Genomic DNA, 25,149 nt, shown 5'->3' on the forward strand with positions numbered 1-25,149 from the left:
CCAGAACAGGCAATTAGAATGATCTTGGATAGGTCCTTCTATATCTTTCCCAACACCCTGGTCAAGAGTGGGAAAAGGAAGAACACATAAAGAAGTCTACCTGTCCAAGGGAAGGAATCTCCTATAGACCTCTGATTGTGGACACACACACACACCCGAACATAAATTCTGAGCCTTCGTGGAATGCACGGTAGCAAAGAGGTCTATCAACAGGAATCTCCATTGAGTGAATATTGGTGGAATGTACTTTGGTTGAAGGAACCATTCGTAGTTGTTGAAGAAGTGCCAGCTCAAAGACTTGGCCTGCTGTGAATAGCTTGAAGGGAGGGCTGGGAACATAGCACTACTTTCCATAATTCTGTGCATTCCATGATGGCTCATAGCACCGCTTCCCTGCAGAGTTTTAAAGAGCCAGTCCCTCCTTGTTTGTTCAATTAAAACATAGCTACTAAATTGTCCATTTGGAAAAGAACTCTTAGGGCAAGTTTAATTGCTCTCAGTTCAAGGAAATTAATATGGTACTTAGCATGTGACTGAGGCCATCTATCCTGTACCTGGAAGCCTTCACAATGTGCACCCCACCCCAAACAAAATGCATCTGTAGTCAGAACCATATCAAGCGACCATGACCCAAATTGTACCCCTGCGAACAAGTGGTCATCAGACAACCACTAGGTTAGAGACCAAAGTACTGACTTTGAGATATTAAAACAGTGGTCTAGAGAGTGAAGCTGGAGATTAAAACATCTCAAAAACCACATTTGTAATTCCCTCATGTGTAACCTAGTGGAGGGCGCTACTGTTGTAGTAAACACCATTAAACCAGGTGCTGTCTGTATCAAATGAACTGGCTGGAATCATTTTCATTGAAAGGAGAGGAGCGAAGATTTTAAATCTGATGCTCTGTCCTTGGGTAAAAAAGCACTATTCTTCTGGAAGTCTAAGTGAGCTCAAATAAATTGAGCTTGCTTAGAGGGCAGTCAGGTGAGATTTGTCGAAGTTTATTAGTAGACCTAATCTGGTACACATAGATACTACTGATTCAACCTGGTCTAATAACTTCTCTTGAACTCGGCTACTAAAAGTCAATCATCGAGATATGGGAAAATAGTACACCCATGAGTTTTCAAATGTTCCATTACTACAGTGATACACTTCATGAACACAAAAGGAGCTGTAGCTAAACCGAAAGGTAAAAAAGCATACTGAAAAACTCTCTGACCCTGTTAAAATCTAAGGAAATGCCCATGTGAAGGATTAATAGCAATATGAAAACAGGTATCCTTAAGATCAAGAACTACAAACCAGATGACTTTGAAAGTAGTTCTAAGACTGAAGGCAACGTGACCATTCAGAACCTCTTAATTACAAGATGACTGTTTAATGCATATAAATCTAGGATACGCCAATGGCCCCCATTTTTTGTCAATAACAAAAAGCATAGAATAAAAGCCCTAAGCTGCAAGGCCTTCTGGAACCTCTGGAACCCCCTTTAGCTAGAAGGACTCCCAATTGAACTGAAAGTTCTGGGAACTGGTTATCAAATGCAATGAAAGCCAGGAGCAAAACTCTAACCTATAACCTGAAGCAACAATAGATAAGACCCAGGAGTCAGAACAAATTTACCTCCAGACGTCAAGAAAATTCACTAAACCATTAAGAAAACATTGTTCCTCCAATAATTGTGCCTGGGGTAATCAGAGCTTTGTCTGTTGCTGTTGCTGCACTGGCTCCTTATGCTGTTGAGAGGCTCTGAAGTGCGGAGTACTCTGCCATTTCCTGTAAGCAAAGCGTTGAGAGGCATACTCACAACCAGGACACTGGTAGGATGCCTTCCCAAAAGAAGAGCTGATAGCCTCCCATGATTGTCTCATAACTGGTCACTCTAAAAAGCATAAATCTTCCTTCCAATAAAATCTAGGCAGTGCCCTTCTTTATCTGACAGGGAAATATGCGAACCTGGTCGGCGATTCCTTTGATGCCCTCTATAAAAACTGATGAAGCAATCAGGTGTTGAACAAAATACTCTACATAATCAGGCTTGACCCTATACAGGTACTTCAACTTCCTTGGAGTCACTTGCGTCAAAGCAGGGATTTTCCAGATCTGCTATACGATGTCATCTAAGTCTTCCAGTATAGGAAAAGCAATAGCTGTGGGTGAGTCCACCGATAAGCGTGACAGGACCTTGTCTTTAGGTACTGAAACCAAGACTGCAACATTAATTTCCAATGCACATGCCATATGCACCATCTGCTCACTATAAATTTTAAAGTCCTTTGCTAGCTGATGATGGGAGCGAGTCTCCAAGTGTTTCACTTGGAGACAGTTCTGAACCAGCAGCTGAACTAGAGATAGTAGATTGGGTATCAAAGTCTCAGTTAACAGTCATCAGGTCTTGGGTAAGGGTCATAGCCCACCAAGGGGCCCTCAGGTTAAAAAAAAAGGCACTGGTTCCATACTTCTCTCATAACCGCAACAATTTGGGTCCCAAAAAGGATACAACTTTGAAAGTAGCAATACCGGGGCTTGTGTTGGGGGGACATGTCCATCGGAACAGAGATAGCTGCACCCACGTCAGGATCGTGATCAATATGGATTCAGGATCCCAAAAAAGTAGAGGAAGGGGTCTGTGGGACCACCTTGCTCTTAGCAGCAGTAACAGAAGAAGCAGGGTTGACAGTCTTATGCTTGTGCTTGGTCTTAGACTTCAGGGTTTTTTTGAGGCGGAGATTCTAATTGTGACTTGGGAACAGCTGATACATCACCTAGGGAAACTGCCTACTTTCCTTGGTGACCTAATGACACTGAGGCACAGCACTTTGGAGGCTTAGGAGGAACCGAGGTCAGAACCATTGGAACTGATCCAACTGAAGCCAAACTAGAGGGCACTGGAGGATCTGACACCCCTGAAGGCTGTACAGTCTATGCAGGCAAATCTTTCCCTGGGAGTGCTGATGAGAGAGCTCTTTCCCAGGGGGCTGCCTTGAGGCATGAGGTCTGTCAGCATGGGCTTTGGGGTAAAATTCTGGCAGATCTGTTATGCCAAAACATTATGGCCCTTCCCAAGGCAAACCAAACAAAACTCATGATCGTCTGTGTCAGTCACCTTAAGACTAAAAAAAAGGTAAAGGTAGTTTCCTGTGCAAGCACCATTTGTTTCCAACTCTGGGGTGACGTCGCATCATGACGTTTTCATGGCAGATTTTTTAACGGGGTGGTTTGCCATTGCCTTCCCCAGTCATCTACACTTTTCCCCCAGCAAGATGGGTACTCATTTCACCAACCTTGGAAGGATGGAAGGCTGAGTCAACCTTGAGCCGGGTACGTGAACCCAGCTTCCACCGGGATCGAACTCAGGTCGTGAGCAGAGAGCTTGATTGCAGTACTGCAGCTTTACCATTCTGCACCACAGGGTTGCCTTACCTTAAGACTACATCTGATATATTTCTTAAATGACAACTTAGAAGCTGTCTCTAGTCCAAACAAATTTGAAACTATCTCACAATAACTCTGAGGTAAAATGAACAAGTGACAGCAATCAATTTCAACAGTGGCGATAAAGGAACTGACAGAATGGGGGTGGTCCACCTTAGATCAGATGACTGTTGAGGACGGAAAATTGGAGCATTCTCAGTATGCTCCAGGGGCGGACCACCCAGTTCTAGAAATGTTTAAGCTAGTAAATCAATCTCCATGGCAGGCCTGCCCTGAGACAGTCCCATGAAGACAGACTATGAACAAACTCTTCTCCGCTGTGAACAACTATGATTTGAGCAGAATCTGCATATAATACACCTCAGCATATAATACATCTCAGCAGTTCACCCAAGCCATTGCAAAAGGCTCTTTAGCAGCCCCATCATGCTCCTTGGTTGCACTCTCCAATTCCGTAGATCAACCATCCATTTGTTTATCTCATCTCTCTCTCTCACACACACACACACACACAGCACACAAGAGGAGAATGCACAAAGTCAAAACACACAAGAGGAGAATGCTGACCAGTTCCTTTGTTACAGTTCACAAAAGAAAAGATGAAGTCACCTGATATAAGTGGCTGAGGTGCTTTTTACAGAATACCTGCAAAAACTTCTGCTGCTATTTGTGTGTGGAAGGTGAGTGAAAAACTATTTCCTAGTTTCTCTGTTCATTTGGTAATGAGTCAATGAAGAGAACCAATATTGTTGACTCCTATGTGCTTAACACTTTTATACTTTGTGGTTCAAGGCAGCTTACAAGAATAGTTAAAATATCTCCAGCTAAAACCAAAAATAAAATTATCTAAGAGGAAAGTATAGCAAGTAGTCTCTGACACATTCAGAAAGACTTAACGTTTTGTTATAATGAAAGAACTTTTCCAGATTTGTGTATACAAAGTAGCATTTCCGTCATGATAAAGCACAAAGTCACCAGAATGATGTTACTTTGAGAACCTGTGCTAGGACTATTTAGTTCATACCTTATGAGGAATGAGCAAATTGCAACTGGAGCATGTTAAACACATCAGCAGAAAATATACTAAGGTAACAATCTTTATACAATGTGTGTTAACTAACAAAATCCAAGTAAATGTGTAACTTACATCTTCTATTATGTATTTCCAAAGCTTGTTTCAGATCTACAGTGGCTTTTCCTAATAAAGCATCAGCTTTCAAAGTATGATGGCTCCACACTCTAAATTCCAAAGTGGTTTGTGGAGTCACATTCCTGTAGACAACAAATAAGTTTAGTTCCCTTTTCATAATCAGATATATGAAGAATACTACAGTTCATCTTTTTATCATATTTAATATGCAAAATAAAATAGCTAGGCCTATGCTGTATCTTTGATGTAGCAAGAAAACATTGGGAACACAATCTACAGTACTAGGCAAACTTAATATGTATTAACATTTGCTGATCTTCTGAATACCAACCATGAACCATTATCTGGTGCTTCTTTCCACAGGATGGAGCAAACACAGCACATCTGCACATCAGTGAAGATGTGTAACTTGTCATAGATATAGCCAGAAATAAATATATGTATTGGGGTCCAATGAGAGAAACGTATGAGAATGAAAAGAAAGTCTGAACAAAGAAATGAAGATATGGTTCAAAGATCTAATGTATTGGTTGAAGGAAGATGTTAATAGTCTTAATTAATTGCTCTCCTTTAATTATTTATTTAAATCAATGGGTTGGGTCCAGCCCAAAATCACCTAATTCTCTTTTTTATCCCTGCCCTCACCAAACATGCCTTTGGTCTTTGCAGGTCTCATGATACCCAGCATAGCCTTTATGGTGGGCAAATATGACCCTCTCTTCTCTTCCCCTCCAGTGGAAAAGCTAAACCAGTAGTTTCATCTCTCTCCAAGGAAAAGGGCTAGAGGCTCACTTTTCTTTAATGAAACCTGGGAATCCAGAGAACCTGCTAAGCCTACAGTTACTATGCTCCAGTGATCTATCAATAAGTTAGTGGGGTTTTTGTTTTTTTTAAAAAAGGGTAGTGTGCTGTGCTCATGACAACACCAATGACAACAGCACCCTCCCCTGAAAATCATTATTTAAGACACATGCAGAAGAAAATGGCTCTGAGCATGCAAAGAATGCCTTACATTACTAAGTAATTACAACCAGTTCCTTATGGATAGACTCTAGGAAAACAGGATTTATAAGTGTCTGGCTTGTTTTCAAGTCTCCAAGTGCAAAATATTTTTAGAACACTTTCATCCCATCTTCTATAAATCAATCAGCTACACTGGCTGCCTGTTTGCTTCTGGACCCAACTGAACCTGCTTGATTTTGACTTTTAAACACCTCAAACCTGAAGACTCCAAATTAACTTTAAGATCTATGGCTGTCCTTTTCTTGTCAAATGGCCTCCTCTTCTCTCATGCAATTTAGCCAGCAATGTGAAGTGGTATTGTTTAGGTGGGCTCTTTATGACTTGGTGTTAATGGTGTATTTAATGTACTAATATGTCCAGTTTCTAGTTGGCTTTAATAATTGAACTTTAGGGTTTTAAAGTTCTTCCCAATGAAAGGATCACATTGAGATTACCATAGCAAGAACAGTACCCTTTCCTGTCCAGATGTCTTGTAAAAGAAGGGATTCTCTTACAAGAGATCTAGGCTTTTGCACGTAGCTGTCCTAGAAGAAATCATTACCTCCTGACTAGTGCTGTGGTTGCCACAGCAATCACAGCACTTCATCTGACTACAGTGGGAACCCTGGATGACTTGTAGGATAAAGCCTTCTTCCACAAGACATCTGGCACTCCCACCGTAGCCAGCTAGCTTGCTGCAGTTCCAGTGATAACAGAGAACCTCAACTCAACTAAGAGGGTTCAGATTAAGGATGCCTGGAGAATGCTTCCCCACCATCACTTGTTGTATACTCGCAATATAGATCTATTTCAAATATGGCTCCCTAATGAATATATGATCACAAAATTCTTACAGACATAAAATAATTACAAACTTGCACAAGGGAGATGGAAAACATATTTTTGTTTTTCATCTCATGCAAAATAAATCAAATTGCTATCTGGTAATTACTATTTTGAACCAACTTGCATATCATCCTTGTGCAGGGGCCACACTAATCTCTGTATAGTTCCAAATTTAGTATATGTGCTGCCAAAGTCAGTGGATGGCATTTTTGGCTAATATACTTTAAGGAACGGAAACAGGATCCTGAATCTAATATATCAGCATGAATTTGCTTATATTAACAGGGAATACCACAATCTTCCCCCATCCCACATTTCATAAAGTACTTGCTGTTCAGTCTCAAGTCTCTGACCAACTACTGTGAGCCACCTGATGTTGTATGTGGGGGAAAGTGAAGGAAAGAGGCACCTGCCCAATTCAGTGACTACAGAATTATATAAACAGTTAGAGGGGGGGACACGATATAGGCATGTTTGCTTACATGCAAGTTCCTTTCTGGTAAAGTTTAACCTCAGATATGATTCAGTATGTTCACTGGTATGTGATGGTGAGGAACAGGTGATTAGCTCATTTGTTTATGCTATACCTGCTGCATAATGGTTCTCACTGCATAATTATTCCATTGCAAACTCTTAAAAAAATGAAGTTATGAACTTAAATTATTTTTTTAAATTACTTACACAGTCAACTGTTCATCCCATTTTGGATTTGACGAACTATTAGATTTAGATGTTTTTTTAACTTCACTATCTGCTACTAGTTCTGTATAGATGGCAGTTCCACCAAACCAGTTCTTTTTTCTCTTCAGTTTGGCACTAGAAACTAACAAAAACATTTTCCATAACTACTAGGAAACAGGTTATATTGGAAAATAACATAGTCAGTAACCAAGACATTTAACAATAATGAATGGAAGCAAACAAGGTTTGCTTTTTCAGCCTCTGCTGAAAAGAATCTACTGTCTCAGTTCAACTCAAACAGAACCACAAGTATGTACAAAGGAGGAGGCATAAGGGCACTGCTTCCCATTCCTGGCAGAGTATCACTTAGTATTCTGTGATATGTATTCCCAAGTGAATGTTAAAATCATCTTTCTCTTTAAAAACCATAATTAATACCTATTAATGAAAGTCAGGTAATCTGACACCTCATCACAAAAGTAACTGGTCAATGAAAATACCTGATGCTGTGGAACAAGAAAGAAATATTTATCTTTTGCCCTTGCTGCTTTTTTATAAATTTCAGTTTATCACTTAGATTTCCAGATGCATTAGACATGCCTCCAACAGTAAAATGTCATGAAACTGCAAGGCCAGCAGTTTTGGTTGTTTTTCTACATGCAAAGAATAATGGGACCCTATGCTGACACACCACCCTGCTGAAATACTGATTTTATACTATCTCAAGTTCAGTATACTATGATGTGCCCAACTGAGCCACCAAACTCTATTATCTACTTTTACTGGTTTTAATTGCTGTTTTAGTGTTTTAAAATGTTGTTATCCATTCTGAGCCCATCTGGGAACAGACAGAATATAAATTATCTAAACAAATAAATAAATAAAAATAAACATTAAGTCCATGGAGAAAACAGCTAAGAAAGGTTTTTTGCTTTTGTTGGTGTTAATCAAAAACATTAATACATATACGATGTACACAGAAACGTTGTCCGTCTGTCCAACAAAGTTGCCTAGTAAATGCTTCAAATGTTGTATTTCTGGACACACTTTACATTTTGCTGTTCACGTAGGACAGAATGAACCACTTTAAGAAGCTGTAAGAGAATGACCATTGACTGAATTAACAGAAACCTTCTCCCTCTCCTTTAACAGCAATGTCAACAGCATATAATTTCACCTGCAGTTTACTGGCTATGTTCTCCTCTCACCAAAGGGGGTCCTTCCCCCACCAACAGCTATCCAGCATGGAATGTTTTATAAAAATGTTGCTATAGCAACCCAGCTACAAATGTTTATAGCAATTCCAAACAAGAAATCACTAAAAAAACTAGATATGTGACTAGAATGCCTTTACAAGTGCCAGACAACAATTATCTGGCACTTTTAACAATTTATAAAAGGTAAAGGTAGTTCCCTGGGCAAGCACCAGTCATTTCAGACTCTGAGGTGACATTGCATTGCGACGTTTTCATGGCAGACTTTTTTTATGGGGTGGTTTGCCATTGCCTTCCCCAGTCATCTGCACTTTACCCCCAGCAAGCTGGGTACTTGTTTTACCAATCTAAGAAGGATGGAAACCTTGAGCCGGCTACCTGAACCAAGCTTCCACAAAAATCGAACTCAGGTCGTGAGCAGAGCTTGGACTTCAGTACTGCAGCTTATCACACTGCGCCACAGGGCTCCTTTATAAAGGAATGCTTATTAAATTTGCAGATGATACTAAATTGGGAGGGGTTGCAAATACGGTAGAAGACAGAAACAGGATACAGGATGACCTTGACAGGCTAAAAAACTGGGCTGAAACCAATAAAATAAATTTTAACAGGGATAAATGTAAAGTTCTGCATTTAGGTAGGAAAATTTGCCTACGGTGCCGGCAGGGCAGGGGTTCCAAATTCAGCCTTCCCCCCTCTCCCCCTCCTTTGCCTATGCTCCCCAGCCTCTTCCTCCCTCCCTTCCCCACCAGGTCCATTTCAATGCTCGGAAAGGGGTGGTGAAGGAGGCAGCAGCGGCAGCTGCTCTTTCAGTGACTCACTTGTCCTTCCCACTGCTGCTGGCCTGCCCCCTCAACCCCGCACTGATAGTGAGCACACTGGAGGGCCAGCATAGGAGCCACGAGCCTCTGGCACCGTTTTACCACTGATCAGCTGATTGGTGGGGAGGCCTTTAAAGAGCCCGGGAAGCACGGCGCTCCACCACCCCTTCCTGAAACGGACCCAGTGGGGAAGGGAGGAAGGAGAAGGCACGGCAAAGGGGGGTGGCAGGGCGTGGTGCCATGAAGGGGGGCAGCGGGGCATCAGTCTTCCTTGGGCGCCATGTGCCCTAGGGCTAGCCTTGTGGATGGGGGAGACTTGTCTGGACACTAGTATGTGTAAAAAGGATCTAGGGGTCTTAGTGGACCATACGCTGAACATGAGTCAACAGTGTGACACAGTGGCTAAAAAGGCAAATGCAATGTTGGGCTGTATTAACAGAAGTATAGTGTCCAGATCACATAAAGTGATGGTATCGTTTTACTCTGCTCTGGTAAGACCTCACCTGGAGTATTGTGTTCAGTTTTGGGCACCACATTTTAAGAAGGATATAGACAAGCCAGAGGAGGGAGATGAAGATAGTGAGGGGTCTGGAGACCAAGTTCTATGAAAAAAGGTTAAAGGAGCTGGGCATGTTTTGCCTGGGGAGGAGGCAGCTGAGAGGTTATATGATCACCATCTTCAAGTACTTGAAGGGCTGTCATCAAGCGGATGGTACAGAATTGTTTTCTGTGGCCTCAGAAGGTAGGACCAGAACCAACAGGTAGAGATTAAATCAAAAGAGTTTCTGGCTCAACATTAGGAAGAACAGTTTGGTGTAGTGATTAAGTGTGCAGACTCTTATCTGGGAGAACTGGGTTTGATTCCCCTCTCCTCCACTTGCACCTGCTGGAATGGCCTTGGGTAAGCCATAGGTATCGTAGGAGTTGTTCTTGAAAGGGCAGTTGCTGTGAGAGCCCTCTCAGTCCCACCCACCTCACAGGGTGACTGTTGTGGGGGGAGAAGATATAGGAGATTGTAAGCCACTCTGAGTCTCTGATTCAGAGAGAAGAGCAGGGTATAAATCTGCAGTAGTTGTCTTCTTCTTCTTCCTGACAGAGTGGTTCTTCAGTGGAACGGGCTTCCTCCAGAGCTGGTGGGCTCTCCTTCCTTGGAGGTTTTTAAACATAGGCTGGATGGCCACCTGACAGCAAAGAGGATCCTCTGAATTTAGTGGGAGGTATTTGTGAATTTCCTGCACTGTGCAGGGGGTTGGACTAGATGACTGTGGAGGTCCCTTCCAACTCTGTGATTCTATTATTCTATCTATGCAGCCCGTTACCTTCCCCTGAATTCCTGAAGAACAATTGGTTTTCATTAGGGTTTGTAGAATCTTTCGGGATCAAGTGCCATGTTCTACTGGAGAAAGTTTTCCTTCCAGACGTTTCGTTCTCAGCTGCGGAGAACATCCTCAGTGGTGCTGCAGCCGGAGCAGGCGCTCAGACCTTCTTGGCTGCTGTGCATTGAGTGGGGCCAGGGCTGCCAATGGTTCTGGCTAGTACTGGTAGGGGAGACCACCAAGGAAGTCCAGGGTTGCTACACAGATGCAGGCAATGGCATTCCACCTCTGATCATCGAGTGCCTTAAAAACCCTACAGGGTCACCATAGGTCAGTTAGAATGTTATGGCACTTTCCACCATGTTCAAGAAAACAATAGAGGACTGCTGGCTGAGCCCCTAAAGGGCTGTGGTGAGAGCTGCTGCAACTATTCCAATTTGCAATGGCTAAAGGCTAAACAGGACACCAATACTTTTGTTAACTGTCCTTTTTCATCCACCAATCTTGGTACCCAGCTCTGCAAAACACCCTACAGACTATAAATTGCAGAAAGTCTCAGAACAACCAGCAAATTCCACAGAACAATCAGCACAGTCAACAGCCATCTCCCTTGTCTTCCTTATCTTCAAACCCCTTCCAACCCTCCCAGCAATTAACACGGAACAATGGTCACATTCAACAGCCAGTTTCCTTATCACTACCCTTCTAGGAAGCCCCACCAAACAATGGGCACATCCACAAACCAATTGCCCTTTCATCACACCCCCTCCAGCCTAGAAATAGCAGCTCTCCAGCAGCCCTGGCCCCACTCAATGCACAGCAACCAAGAAGGTCTGAGCGCCTGCTCCGGCTGCAACGCCACTGAGGATGTTCTCCGCAGCTGAGAACGAAACGTCTGGAAGGAAAACTTTCTCCAGTAGAACACGGCACTTGATCCCGAAAGATTCTACAAACCCTAATGATGTTACCAGCCGTGAAAACCTGAAATCTTTGATAATTGGTTTTCACTTATCGCAACTAATTCTGAGGAACATCCAACCATGTTACATCTCTTATACTGAACAGAAATGAAATATACCCAAAGAGTACAAAACCAGAGAAGAGGTTCTAATGTCTGACAATTTTGGACTATATCTTAGTATAGTTCTTAGCATTTGCATCTGCTATCTTTATTCTCATTCAAAAACTGCAACACCAACAAGCTGTGAGATCTGTATTTAAGCAACAGGTTTCCTCATTTTAAATCCAAACAAAGAAGTGGGAGGGGGAGAAGGATAGCAGCCCCACTTTGTTAAATGTAACTTCTGAAGAAAGAAGCCAAAAATGCTCTCACAGGTTATACATAATTACTGCTCTAGCTCATCTTATTATCGTATTAGTGCAAACATTTACAGTTTGCTCTTCCAGACACACAATATTTTAAATAAAATTAACTCTTTAGTGACTAACATGTTATTCAAACAATATCAATTTAAAAGGACCATGCTGAAAATCAAAGCCCCAAGGAAAACACCATTGCAGCAAATATCCTTTCATTTGCAAGCCAATGTTGCTTCCTCTGAATCTCAAACTATAGTCTGGTATCTGCCTTCAAAATTAAGATTCCCAAGCAAAGATGAATCCTGATTTTAGAGATGATGATTTGTTATTCTGAGCAAACAACAACTTTATGGTTTTCTGTAGAAGCATTTAATTTTTAGCAAGGAGAGAAAGGATTGCAAACATGAAGATTTCCTAGGTTCATTCCAATAATAACAAAGTATTAATATTTAAAGAGATGATTATTTGAGCCATGATTTACATAATTTTAGATACAATTAAAACTCTCTATCATGTATCTAATTCTCAAGATGACCCCATTATACAGATAAAATAAATCCAGAAAGTGGGGCCACCAAGGGATAGGGGAAATGTATCTGGAAACCTGGGAAGAACCTAGGTTCATAGAAAATCCTGTTTTGCAAATAAATAAAACTGGGGAACAGTATTTTGTGCGTGAATGTATGCATATGAACAATTAAACACTTCTCAAGGGTAACATGCAACATCTGCCCATACACATACATTGAGGAAAACCCTGTGCAGAAAATATATAAGTTAATGGTTGGTAGGGGGAAATGGTGAAACATGTGATCTGGGAATTGGGAGCAGTGAATGGAACACACACAATGACAGAGCAAGAGGGGAGAAAGGGGATGGGATTGTTTAAATGGTTGACTAGAGGAAGGAATGAGACTATGGGGGGACAGGTTTTCCCTATATGAGCACTCAGGATTATTAAAGGTTACCTGAATATATTTTAAGCATACAAAATTTTTATCAGTTTAAGAAACTTAAACTTGGATCAGGAAGAGAGTTCTGATATTATTTCATGAGTCTCTTTCCCATTCATTCCCAAAAGAAAACAAATTTGCAAGACGACTGCTTTCTTAGCAGCTTGTAAAAAAATATCTTTTGGTAGGAAACAATCAGATTTATTTTGGCATTCAGTATATGAATTCTGCAGTGCATACAAAGCCATGATATGAACACAAATACACAACAGTCTGTCTCATGTTTATGCGGTCCTAGAATCATGGCAATCGACACAAAATTCAACTATCTCAAGATGACAATTTACTCTCACATGAATGGTGACTTCTTCAAAGCAGAGAGACGCTGCCTGCAGTAGCCTCCAATGAGGCTGGCCCAAGGAAGGCCACACCGGAGGTAGCAGAAAATACACCAAGCTGGGAAGCAGCATGGCTGGCTCTACTGGTCAATAAGATGAGGAGGAGTGGGGATCACACAACTGTAGCCCAGAGGATGCTAGCCAGGCTCCACAGGTCAGGGTATTTTGTCAGGGGCTGGCTCTGCCAACAAGATCTCTGATGGGGAAAACAATTCTCACAGAAAGCCAGAGGCAATGATGGGCCTGTGCATGATGTGTAGCCTAATTAGTGAGCTAGGGATGGTAATATGCCCAAGACGGATGGCACATGAACCTGCTTTCAACTTTGGGGGGGCAGGGAATGTGGAGAGGATAAGGAACAGTATGTCTTTGGAGGCTACTGGAACTGGCAAGAATGGTGTGAAGCAGCCCCTAGAACACCCAGAAACAAGGCAGGGCACCTAAGACCTTCCCTCTCCCACAGGGAATGCCCCAGCCCAGAACAATTTAGAGGTTTTCTGAACTGTACCTCAAGCAGGACTCTGAAGAGGCAGCACAGAAATATCCTAACTAGATGCATAAATAAGAGTGAAATGGTTTGCAAAGAAAAGAGAAAAACAGAAATACAGTTAATTCATTAAATAACAAAATCTATTTGCCAATATAAAACAAAGAGAACAGAGAAATCTTCTCAAAAGAATAAAGCTTGACAGCCTCTACAAAAAATCTCAATGAAAGAGCTTGTCATGCAGCATCTGGCAGCCCACTGTATAGAATCAGGGCTGCCACTGAAAAGTACTTGGATATGCACATCTAGGTTACCCAGCAGGGCTGCTAAGTGGACCTAAGTTCTTTTCTTTTTAATGTGCTAGTGAACAGTAATACAGTGTTATAAGGCTGTCTGGTCCTCAAGATTCTGCTTTATTACCCAACATAATCCTTTGAAAGACCAACACCACTTCTGACAACAATTTATGTATATCAGGATACAGGTATTATGCCCTCCAGAAATATTCTGAACATGGCATTTTTATGGACCCAGTGATTCTAATGACATGCCGTGCACTAAAGTGAGAAATTCACATTGCTTCTTGGAACAAAAAACAGATTACTATACAACCCCAAATTAAGACCTAGGGACAAACTCTGAATGACTATGGGTCTTCTATGGCACATTCTTCAGAGACAACCTCTCCTTTGGGGGGTGGGGGAAATGATGAATAAGACTAGGTTTCTCTATAATGCCACTCCTCACCAATATGATTTCAGGATAGGATCCACTTGGATACCTAGATATGTAATTTTCAAAAACTCTGAAGGTGGTAGGAAGAAAATGTTAAATGGTGGAAGTTGAGGGGAAAACCTGGTTGCACACTAGAAAGTATAGCTTACTTTACTTAACACTTTATCCTTTGAGGAGTTCAATGCTACTTCATTATCAAAATCTACAAGAATTACAGTAACTGTACAGATTAGAATTTATAATTTATACCCCATTGAAGTCCAGCAAATAATATGTTTTGAAAGTAATACCATAATGCTAACAAAATCAGTACCTGAAAGATATCTATCTTGAGTAACATATCCTAGAAAATAGAAAGTCTGCATGACCTAAATCAAGTTTCTCAGCTCTTTCAAGTCTATTTGTTCCTTACTTTGTCTTGATTTTCAAACATTTTTTCATTTGTTTTACTTGACAGAGAAGACTGAATGAATCTGAGGCAAATAATCTGCAATGAGTCCAAAGCTGCTTTATAAAAAGGACCTGGCATTGTATTGCAGAAATAATAGATTTGGCAGACTCACAGACTGCCGTTGTGCACCACATACCTGAAAATATCCTGTGTTCAGTAAATCCTAATATGTTCCCTGTTTAGTAATTCAGTCAAATACAATCCTAGAACTACTATATTACTACCAAGAAGATATACCGCAGTGAGAAGTTCTGGTGTAACAATACTGTATATCATTTAGTGAGTTAGACTAGGTTCTGGTAGACCTAGGTACAAGGAAGTTCACTGGATGGCTTTCTGCCAATCACTCTCACTTAAAAAAGGTAAAAGTAGTCCCCTGTGCAAGCACCAGTCGTTTCCAACTCTGGGGTGATGTTGCATAGACTAATATAAAATCAAACTGTCTCGGAATGACAACTTACTCTCAGATGAATGGTGGTCATGGTTGCTATTGTGAGGATAAAACTGAGACAGAGGAAACAATCTTAAGCCCCAGCAAAGAGAAAAGCAGGGCATAAGTATCTAAATAAATAAGAAAGATTTTTCCGATATTTCACTCATTCTAATAGAGAAAATGTATGAATATCTATTTCTCACTTTTTTTTATTTCAGAAAAATTCCAGAATTCCAAACTTTTCTCCCTCACCCCCACCACACCTTCATGTTTCTGGCTCCTCTGTGCCTTTTCAAGTGTTATTCTGGTAATTTAAAAAGCACAGGTGAAAGGAGATAATACCACTGCACTGTGGATCTCTTGCCAGTTTGGTGCAGTGGTTAAGTGTGTGCACTCTTATCTGGGAGAACCGGGTTTGATTCCCCACTCCTCCACTTGCACCTGCTTGGAATGGCCTTGGGTTAGCCATAGCTATAGCTTAAAAGGGCAGCTGCTGTGACAGCCCTCTCAGTCCTACCCACCTCACAGAGTGTCTGTTGCGGGAGGAGAAGATAAAGGAGATTGTAAACTGCTCTGAGTCTCTGATTCAGAGAGAAGGGCGGGGTATAAATCTGCAGTCTTCTTCTTTTTTATTATTGTGAAAATATCCAGAAACTATCCAAACAGCAATTTTTATGACTTCTGTAAAAGCAGTATAAGCAGACTGTCAGCATTCACACATGAGATGGTCCCTGCAAATGGTGAAATCTGTAAATACTAAGTGGATTGAACTGAGAGAACAGGGCAAGGTCCCACCCTCTCTCTTGCCACACTCTAGCCACTCCCCTTCTTCCCTGATTAAGGAAGGCTCCAGCCAGGCAAATAGTAACTGGCACCTATCTTGGCTACAGCATTAGAACTAGACAAGTTGTCTGGGGCCTGGGTGAATCATACAGCCACTAGGCAAGTTATATGGACTGGGCCTGGAGTCTGTTCTGTACTCTGTAGCCAAGTTTCTTTAAATGGTACCAAAGCTTGGCCCTGGGCTATCCAGGATTGGTAGGCTAGAGCTGGTAATATAGCGCTACCACAGGTAGACTGGTTGATCAAGCAAAGCTGTCTTCCCAGGGCTCAGGTTAAATAAGCTGTGAGGTAACTGAGCCCAGCTGCACTGCTGGCAGGTAATGGAGTTCCTGAGGCTGCATTGTACACTGACCAGGATTCTGCAAGGAAGAACTATTTCAGTTCTAGACCTAAAGGAAGCTTGTGCACAGACACTCTGGCACATTTTGTGACAACTTGGCACAACTTCTGCTGCACTGTTCCTGTGGAGCCCTGGTTCAAGTACTGTCCAGCAGAGGCCTAGTAGTTGCATGGTTTCCCATTCAGGTACTGAAAGGACTGTTTCTGGTGGTGCTGACATAGTGCTGGTCCTCCCAGGTCCCTCTGGTCCTCCTCAACCATTGAGCTCAGCTCCTCAGGTTCTTCCCCTAAGGACTCTCATTCACTGAGCTGGTTGGAGGGGATTATGACAGTGGCAGGACTAGGACACACAAGTCATTTAGCTACAGTTACTCAAGTCTAAGGGTCAAAGTAGATTATTACAGTGATGCCAACAGATCCACAGGGCAGTGGGATGATCTCCTCCCACCTGTGCTTTTTAAAGCACCAGAATAGCACTTGAAAAGGCAAAGAGGAGGGGTGACAAGATCACTTGGTGCCGCTATCACCAGTTCCAACTGTCAAAAGTTTGGGCATTACTCTGGATGCCACCTTATTTATGGAGGCCCAGGTCACAAAAGTTGCCAAGATGGTGTTTTTCCAACTGCACCAGGTTAGGCAACTGGCCTAACCTTGACCAAGCCACAGTAACCCAGGTCTTGACCTAGCCACAGTAACCCATGCAACTGTCACCTCCAGGATATTTGTAATTTGCTCTACACAAGCCTTGTGCCTGACCTGGAAGCTCCAACTGATCCAGCATGCAGCTGTGCAGGTCTTCATAGGGACCCCTCAGATGGCATCCAGCCAACTTGGGCTGCATGAGCTAGACTGGCTTCCGGTGGAGCACCAGATCCAGTTCAAGGTCTTGGTTTTGTCCTTTAAGGTCCTTAGCAGTCAGGGACCCACACATATTTGGGGCCACCTCTCTCAGTATGTCCTGGGAAGAGTGTTATGCTCTGGGAATAAAAAATTTCTGGTGGACCCTGGCCCAAGAGAGAGCCAGTTGTCCTTGACTGGTGGAACGCTCTGCTGGAGAACATCCATGTCCTATGGGATTGACTACCTTTCCATAGGACTTGCAAGGCAGATATATTCCACCAGGAACTCTGTTGAAGGCAGTGATGGTCTGGCCCTCTCATATCCCTCCCTCCCCTCCACATCCCCTCCATCCCAGGGGCTGGTGGAAACTGAAATTCTTTCCATCATCTTGGACAGTGTGTCTTATTATTGATGTTTTAAGTACTTTTAATGTTACTCTTAACTTTATTATTTATTGTATCTGCCTTTAGATGCAAGTCACTCTGAGTCCTGCTTGCAGGGAAGGGCAGTGTAACAAAACAAATGTAAAAAATAAATAATAAATAAATGCTGTGGGTCTGACTGGGTCCTTGCAGCATTTTTAAATGGAGAAGTTCACAGCCTCATCCTAACATCAAGTTTGGCCCTAAGTAATCATGAGGTGGTAGTGGGACTGAGCCAGCACACTTGTGACCACTGTCCCTCTCCATTATTTGACTCTGCTCAGGTCTAGCCACACTATGTGGCCAGGCTGTGGACCATGGATAAATGAAATCATGAATGGCAAATCAACTAATAGTGAAGGTCTGCTGTATTGTTATACACACAGAATAAGAAATATGCATTCATCCCAAACAAATTAGACATATCTAAAACGATAATTCAGAAATTTATACAAAAATGTTAGCAGATTTTGAAAGGTTAAAGTTAGCCTAAATAATGACATGTCTCTTCTCCAAATTTTAAAAGATGTCCTGAATTTTCAACATTTAGGTAACATTACACTTCCAATAGGAACATTCTTGATTGTCCATAACAGATCCCCTGCTGGAAAATTGTAAACTAAATTCATGACTAATTACCAACGCTGGAAGTATATTATACAAAATGAAATACAAGATGTCCTGTATTTTATTTCCATTGTTCTGCAGGTGGAATAAAAGATATATTTGAAGAAAAGGCAACAAACTTAAGCAGATAACAGGGTTTGGCAGTTTTCCATACTGGAAAATATGGAAACTATTGTTATTAACATGAAAGCCTTGACCCAAACACTGTTTATTTTAATGCTTGCTTAAATCACTTTGCCTTCTTCAATCCTGACTGAACTAGTCAAGAATATACAGAAACATGATACACTGTTTATTTGTGAAGCACAAATTTACAACCACTGAAGTACACTAGCAGCAATTCAGAAAAGTCAATACGTTTTATAACACCTGTGGAGTCATCTTTGGCAGTATCCATTCCCGTTTAATACCATGGAGATCAATGGGTTTAGGTTGGGCTAACTCTGCAAAGACCTCCAAAGGAAGTTGAGAATACTAAGGGGCCAAAGGTTGAAAACATCAATAGTTATAGTCAAAAATACACGTTTATTTTATATATACATATAAAAACCCTGCAGGGACCCAAAAGAAGCTTCATAAAATTATTAAAGTGAAAATGCACATGAAAGATGCATATATGACCTGACACATTTCAGCCTGCAGAGGCCTTCTTCAGAGGTCAAATACAACAAAGTCCCAGTTACACTTATACATCAATAAACAATTAATACAGGCAGGGCTTTTTTTGTAGCAGGAACTCCTTTGCATATTAGGCCACACACCCCTGATGTAGCCAACCCTCCAAGAGTTTATAGTAGGCCCTATAATATGAGCCCTGTAATAAGAGCCCTGTTTTGTAGCAGGAGTTCCTACTACAAAAAAAGCCCTGAATATAAGACCCAAAATGGAATGTTCCGATATGGAAATGAATGACACAATTTTTGTAAGGCCACAAATCTATCTGGCTTTATACCAGCAGCAATTACGTATACCGCAAATAATAATATTGCAAATATGCACCTTCCAGTTTAGGTTTTAAGAGTAAAATCCCAATGTAACATCAGTATGTATCAGTCATACTTAAGAATGAACTATTTCAAGACTGTAACAGTGTTGCAAAAAAGAACAGGAACATACCACATTCTCCTATCCACATAACAGTGGTTTAACAGTGCTCCAGTAAGATATAACACAGGAGTGGCCAAACTGTTGCTCGGGAGCTACATGTGGCTCTTTCACACATATTGTGTGGCTCTCGAAGTCCCCACCACAACCACATCAGCCAGCTTGGAGAAAACATTTGTCTTTTTAAACCACTTCCCCAAGTCAAGCCAGCCAGTGGCTTGGAGAATGCATTTGAAATTTAAGTTACTTTCTTCCACTTGTTCCCCCCCCCCCCCATCTATTTTCCTTCCTTCCTTCTCTCAAACATCTGACAATCACATCTTGCAGCTCTCAAATATTTGACATTTATTCTATGTGGCTCTTACATTAAGCAAGTCTGGCTACCCCTAGTATAGCAAAATGAATCCAGCAGTCCACTTTGAGACCAAGATTAATTCTTTACCCCATACTAAATCATTAACAGTTTTTTAAACTTTATGAGATAATACATATGTAGCACTTTGAACATTCTAAAACTCTATATAACTGGCAATTCTCTGGGCATAGGTTTGAAGGTGTATGAAGAATAAACCCTCCTGAATCTTAGCAACAGGTCTGGATCTGGTCAGTTCCTAAATGGAATACCACTTGGGAACCCAATGTTTGCAGTCCTGAGTTCCAAAAAGGGTTTAACAATTTATGGTTTTAATAAATGTAAGCAATGATGCTGAAGATAAAATTCATTTAAGTCTTAGGTAAGGAGCACATGTGTGTAAGTAGAGAAGGTTCTCCATTTTAAACATTTTATTGAACACTCACAAGCTATGTTGCTTTTCAATGAAAAACAGCAGATTATTTAAAAAGTTGTTCAATCTATGTTTGCAATCCAAAGTCATCAAACTTTTTTACAAACAGTGTCATTGTAAAGAGGATAATTTTGACCCTGTGTATACCATTATCATAAAGTACAGTTGTTATATTACAAATATATTTTCAGAACCTGAAAGACCATTATTAAGAGAAAACAAAATCTTATTGAAGATTTGAAGTATATTAAAAGATTAATAAAAACATGCACACAAAGTGGTCAGGCATTTTGTTTTCACTTTTCTTGCAAAACTGAAAGTATTGTTCTTGATTTTTTTAAATGTCTATGGCATAGATGTGTAATTGTATATAGTATCTAGTGAGTTGCAACCCACCTTAAGAAACTGTATTGGCTGAGGAATAAAATAAATACCTTAAAGTAATTTCAAAAGAAACTATTTGCTCCCTGTACCCAAACAAAGGAAAACCGTGTCTACACTTCATTAGGGTGCTTGCATTACCTGCAAGCCTCTTCAACTCCTCCCCCTCTCCTGCAAACAATCTCACAACTTTCTCTTTACAAATATCGCTATTTAAATATATAAAGTCCACGCAATTTACTGAACTGTGTAGGTATAATTTCTATTTTTTCATTTGAAGGGCTAGATTTGGCACAGGAAAAGGATGCGCAGCAAGCTTTGAGATGCAGTTCAGCCAGCAGATGCCTGAGAACATTTTCTAGGAAAGTAGCTAATTCTAATTCTTTACTAAACAGTGGCATGACGTACATTACATGCATAGTGTGCAGATTTTTACTTACTAGTTACTTGCATTTGTAGTCTTCCATTACAGTTATTACTGATTCCAGATCTTGGGGAAGCTGTAGCCATGTCAGCAGCAGCAACTTCAGCCTATTTTTTTTTTTAGAAAAATTAAATATTTGAATATGTACACATGCCAGTAATTTAACTGAGAAGCATCTAGTACAATAAGCTATTTATAGCTAATAAACAAATAGGTAGCTACTAATCACTAGCATTGGTACTGCTTCATATGAACATTTGAGTTATTTACAAATAAAACATCAGAATATGTTATAATCACTAAAATATGCTGTACTGTATGTTCACAGCTAGCCTTGCAAATCTGTTCAAAATATTGATGTCATCAAAATATACCTGATCACCTGTCATACCTATCAATTATTAACATGGCATATATTAGTCATGATCCTCAACATCCTGACCATTTTATTGGAACATATTCTCCTCTGTGTCCCACAGTCACCCATCTATGTATCCCTATGTTCATCCTTTCCCATGCTAGCACCCTTTTACCTATCCTACACTCTATCACCCCCACATTCTCCAAAATAGATGGCAAAATAACACCAAATAAAAAGTTGTTCAACTATCAGCTTTTTTTCCCATGGCATAAACAATGTTGAAAATATCTAAAGATAAGTGAGTATGCAAAATCAAAGTTTCCCTAGAGAGGACCATACAAAGATTCACAGTATACTGGTAGAGTACATGATCTGCATGCAAGAGGCCCGAGGCTTAATCTCTGATGCCTCATTAAAGACTGGACATGAGCTCTTTCAGAACTACTGTTAGATCAACCTGATAGTACATGATAGCAGATTCCCAGTATACTCTAGAGCCAGTTTGGTGTAGTGGTTAAGTGTGTGAACTCTTATCTGGGAGAACGAGGTTTGATTCCCCACTCCTCCACTTGCACCTGCTAGCACGGCCTTGGGTTAGCCATAGCTCTGGCAGAGGCTGTCCTTGAAAGGGCAGCTGCTGTGAGAGTCATCTCAGCCCCACCTACCTGACAGGGTGTCTGTTGTGGGGGAGGAAGATAAAGGAGATTGTGAACCACTCTGAGATTCGGAGTGGAGGGCGGGATATAAATCCAATATCATCTTCTTTCACAGTACAAATATAGATCCATACAAGCACAGACATCTGGGGAAATATCACTCTGAACTGTACCTGTCTACATATGTTCAGACACTTCCCTTCTTGGAAAGGTTTCTCCATTTTTGGAGAATACTGGAGAGTTAAGGATTGCATCAGCTGGTGGGCCCCAACTCTGCTTACCTCTCCTGGGATTCTGACCTGAAGGGACCATGGCCTCAGGGTATTGCTACCACCACTGTCCCTGTCTTGGGCTCTGGTTAGGCAGGACAACCCCCTAACTTCCCTCTAGTATCAGTAGGAACCCACCTCAGGTTTCCCAGAGATCTCTGGAACACCTCTGGAGATTGGTAACTGCCTATTTTACCACTTTTCTCCTCCCTAGGGATTCTTTGACCCACTCCTAGCATTTACAAGCAGTTGGGGGAACTATGTGGTACAGAGGGACTTCATTCCTTCAACAATCAAATGACTTATTTAAAACTCACAACTATATACTGGCATTTTAGAAGTGAACGGAAGAAACAAAACATTCAGCAGCTCCAGTGAGTAAACTGACACAGTGAGATAACAAAAGTATGTGCTTGCAAACTGGGTTTATTTTGCCTTTGTGAGTGTGCGTGTTCATTTTAATTTAATGGAAGTACAGTCAGCTGCTGGGGAATGAGGAAATGAAAACTGTACTCAGGGGAATTGTGCTGCTCTATTTTTATTTATTTTAGGGAATGCGAAAGTCTCCTGGCTCCACCCCCAAAGTCCCCAGGTATTTTCTGAGCTGGACCTGGCAATCCTAATAGACATGGCTCATACAAAAAGTTCCAAATTTAATTTCTACTTGTAGAGTCTTGGGTAAAAGACAGGAGGGGAGGAGGGGGGATAAAGTGGAGATTACGTAGACAAAAATGCTTCATTTCTCTCCCTCCTCTAAACTCATGCCCTATCTAGGTGGTATGCAGGGCAGGTATAAACAGGTTGCCTACCTGTAACTGATGATCTTCGAGTGGTCATCTGTGCAGTCACACTGATGGGATTCAGGCGCCTGCGCCGACCACGATCGGTAACTTCAAAAGCTGCGGATTTCCGCGCCCCCGGCCCGGTGCGCATGCGCACCGCCCCTCCTGCGCATGCTCACCGAGCCCGGAGCGGACATCCCGCCAGTTCCTTCTGACCGCTGCATGATCCGCTGATGGACCGGCAGCAGTGGGGAAGGTGGGCGGGTAGTGTGACTGCACAGATGACCACTCGAAGATCATCAGTTACAGGTAGGCAACCTGTTTATCTTCTTCGTGGTCTCTGTGCATCACACTGATGGGAGACTAGCAAGCCAATATCCTACCTGGAGGAGGGTGCTCTGGTCCATCAGCAAGACAGCGACTGCAGCACCGCTCGGCCAACCGAAGCTCCTCGATGCCATCTCAGGTCCAACGCATAGTGCCTGACGAAGGTATGCGGCGAGGACCACGTGGCTGCTTCGCAAATGTCTCTCAAAGGCACTCCCTTCATGAAGGCCGTCGAAGTGGCCATCGCTCTGGTGGAGTGAGCTCTGATGGGACCCGGCAAGGGCCTCTTATTTAGTAAGTAACAGAGTTTAATGGTCTCCGTGATCCACTTAGAGATCCTCTGAGCCGAGACCTTGCTCCCTTGTGATGCTGGGGCATACGATAGAAAAAGTCTGGAGTCTTTCCGTAGCGGCCCCACTCTGTGTAAGTAAAAGGACAGCGCTCTCTTGACATCTAGTGCATGGAGTCTGCGCTCTCCGTCTGTAGTAGGGTTCGGAAAATACACTGGCAAATATATTTCCGTGTTTAAGTGGAAAGACGATATCACCTTTGGGAGGAACCTGACATCAGGTCGCAGCCAGACCCCTTCCGCACTAAACCGTAAGTAAGGGCTGTCACAACGGAGAGCGGCCAGTTCCCCAACTCTCCTAGCTGACGTGATGGCTAGTAGGAAGGCCGTCTTCCACGTTAGTAACTGAAGTGGGCACGTAGCCATAGGTTCAAATGGTCTTCCCGACAAAGCTTGCAAGACTCCCGGGAGGTCCCACGCTGGAGCCGGAAACTTTATTGCAGGGTAAAGTCTGGCAAGGCCACGAAGGAATTTTTTAGTGTCTGGGTGAGTAAACACCGAGTGGCCCTCAATGTGCACATGCTTAGCTGATATGGCAGCCAAATATACTCTGACTGAGGATACTGCTAGACCCTTATCAATCAGGGCGAGGAGGAAGTCCAGCACAGTGGGAAGACCTGCTCTGGAGGGGTCTACCCCGTACAGTGAGGCGAATTCTACGAATTTGGCCCACTTGTAGTCATAGGACTTCCGAGTGGATAGCTTCCTGCAATTGAGAATGACTTCCTGCGCCCTAGCTGATATTGATGCTGTTATAGCTTCCACGCCGTCAATTTCAGGTGCGGTGCGTCGTGATGGGTCACCCGCCCCTGATGCGACAGTAGCAGATCTGCGGCTGGGGGAAAATGATGAAAGACCCCTCTGGAGATGCTCAGTATTGGGGCAAACCAATGTTGCCTTGGCCACCAGGGGGTGATAAGGATCCCCCGCGGTCGTTCGCTGTGAATCTTGTAGACCACCCTGGTGATGAGTGGAATGGGGGGAAACAGATAGATGTGTTGCCCCTTCCAGGGGAATAGCAGGCCGTCCCCCAACGATCTCGGATCTGCTCCCCCTCTGCAACAGAAGTTCTTGCACTTCGAGTTGTTTCGGGTAGCAAATACGTCCACTTCCGGGGTCCCCCATTTCTGAAAAACTGGTTGAAGGAACCGCCAGTTGATTTCCCACTCGTGCAGCATGGCACCTCCACGGCTCAGGGAGTCCGCACGAGCGTTGAGAGTGCCGGGGAGATGTGCTGCAGTCAGTGTTGTTTGAGTCTCTCTGCAAATCTCCCAAATGCGAAGCGCAAGCAGGCAAAGCTTTCGGGACACTGTACCCCCCTGCCTGTTTATGTAGGCAAGGGCTGTTGTATTGTCTGTTAGGATCGCCACTGATTTGTTGGTCAGTAGCTTCCGA

At 42.3% G+C, this 25,149-nt stretch overlaps 1 protein-coding gene and 1 pseudogene across 2 annotated transcripts in view; both read right to left on the minus strand.

The window, feature by feature from the left end:
- The window catches only part of WWP1 (WW domain containing E3 ubiquitin protein ligase 1), a 91,338-nt gene that overhangs the window by 36,304 nt on the left and 29,885 nt on the right, over nt 1-25,149 (minus strand). For both annotated transcript variants that reach the window (XM_060243547.1, XM_060243545.1), the window contains exons 2-4: nt 21,027-21,117; nt 7,118-7,259; nt 4,586-4,710 (exon numbers count right to left, since the gene is read on the minus strand). In XM_060243547.1, the coding sequence (XP_060099530.1) occupies nt 4,586-4,710; nt 7,118-7,259; nt 21,027-21,096 (337 nt within the window). In that variant the 5' untranslated portion in view covers nt 21,097-21,117. The remainder of the gene's footprint in view (nt 1-4,585; nt 4,711-7,117; nt 7,260-21,026; nt 21,118-25,149) is intronic.
- Nucleotides 6,533-6,633, minus strand: LOC132575604 (U6 spliceosomal RNA; annotated as a pseudogene).

This window comes from Heteronotia binoei, chromosome 7 (assembly GCF_032191835.1).
Source record: "Heteronotia binoei isolate CCM8104 ecotype False Entrance Well chromosome 7, APGP_CSIRO_Hbin_v1, whole genome shotgun sequence".
In the NCBI taxonomy this organism is placed as follows: Eukaryota; Metazoa; Chordata; class Lepidosauria; order Squamata; family Gekkonidae; genus Heteronotia; species Heteronotia binoei.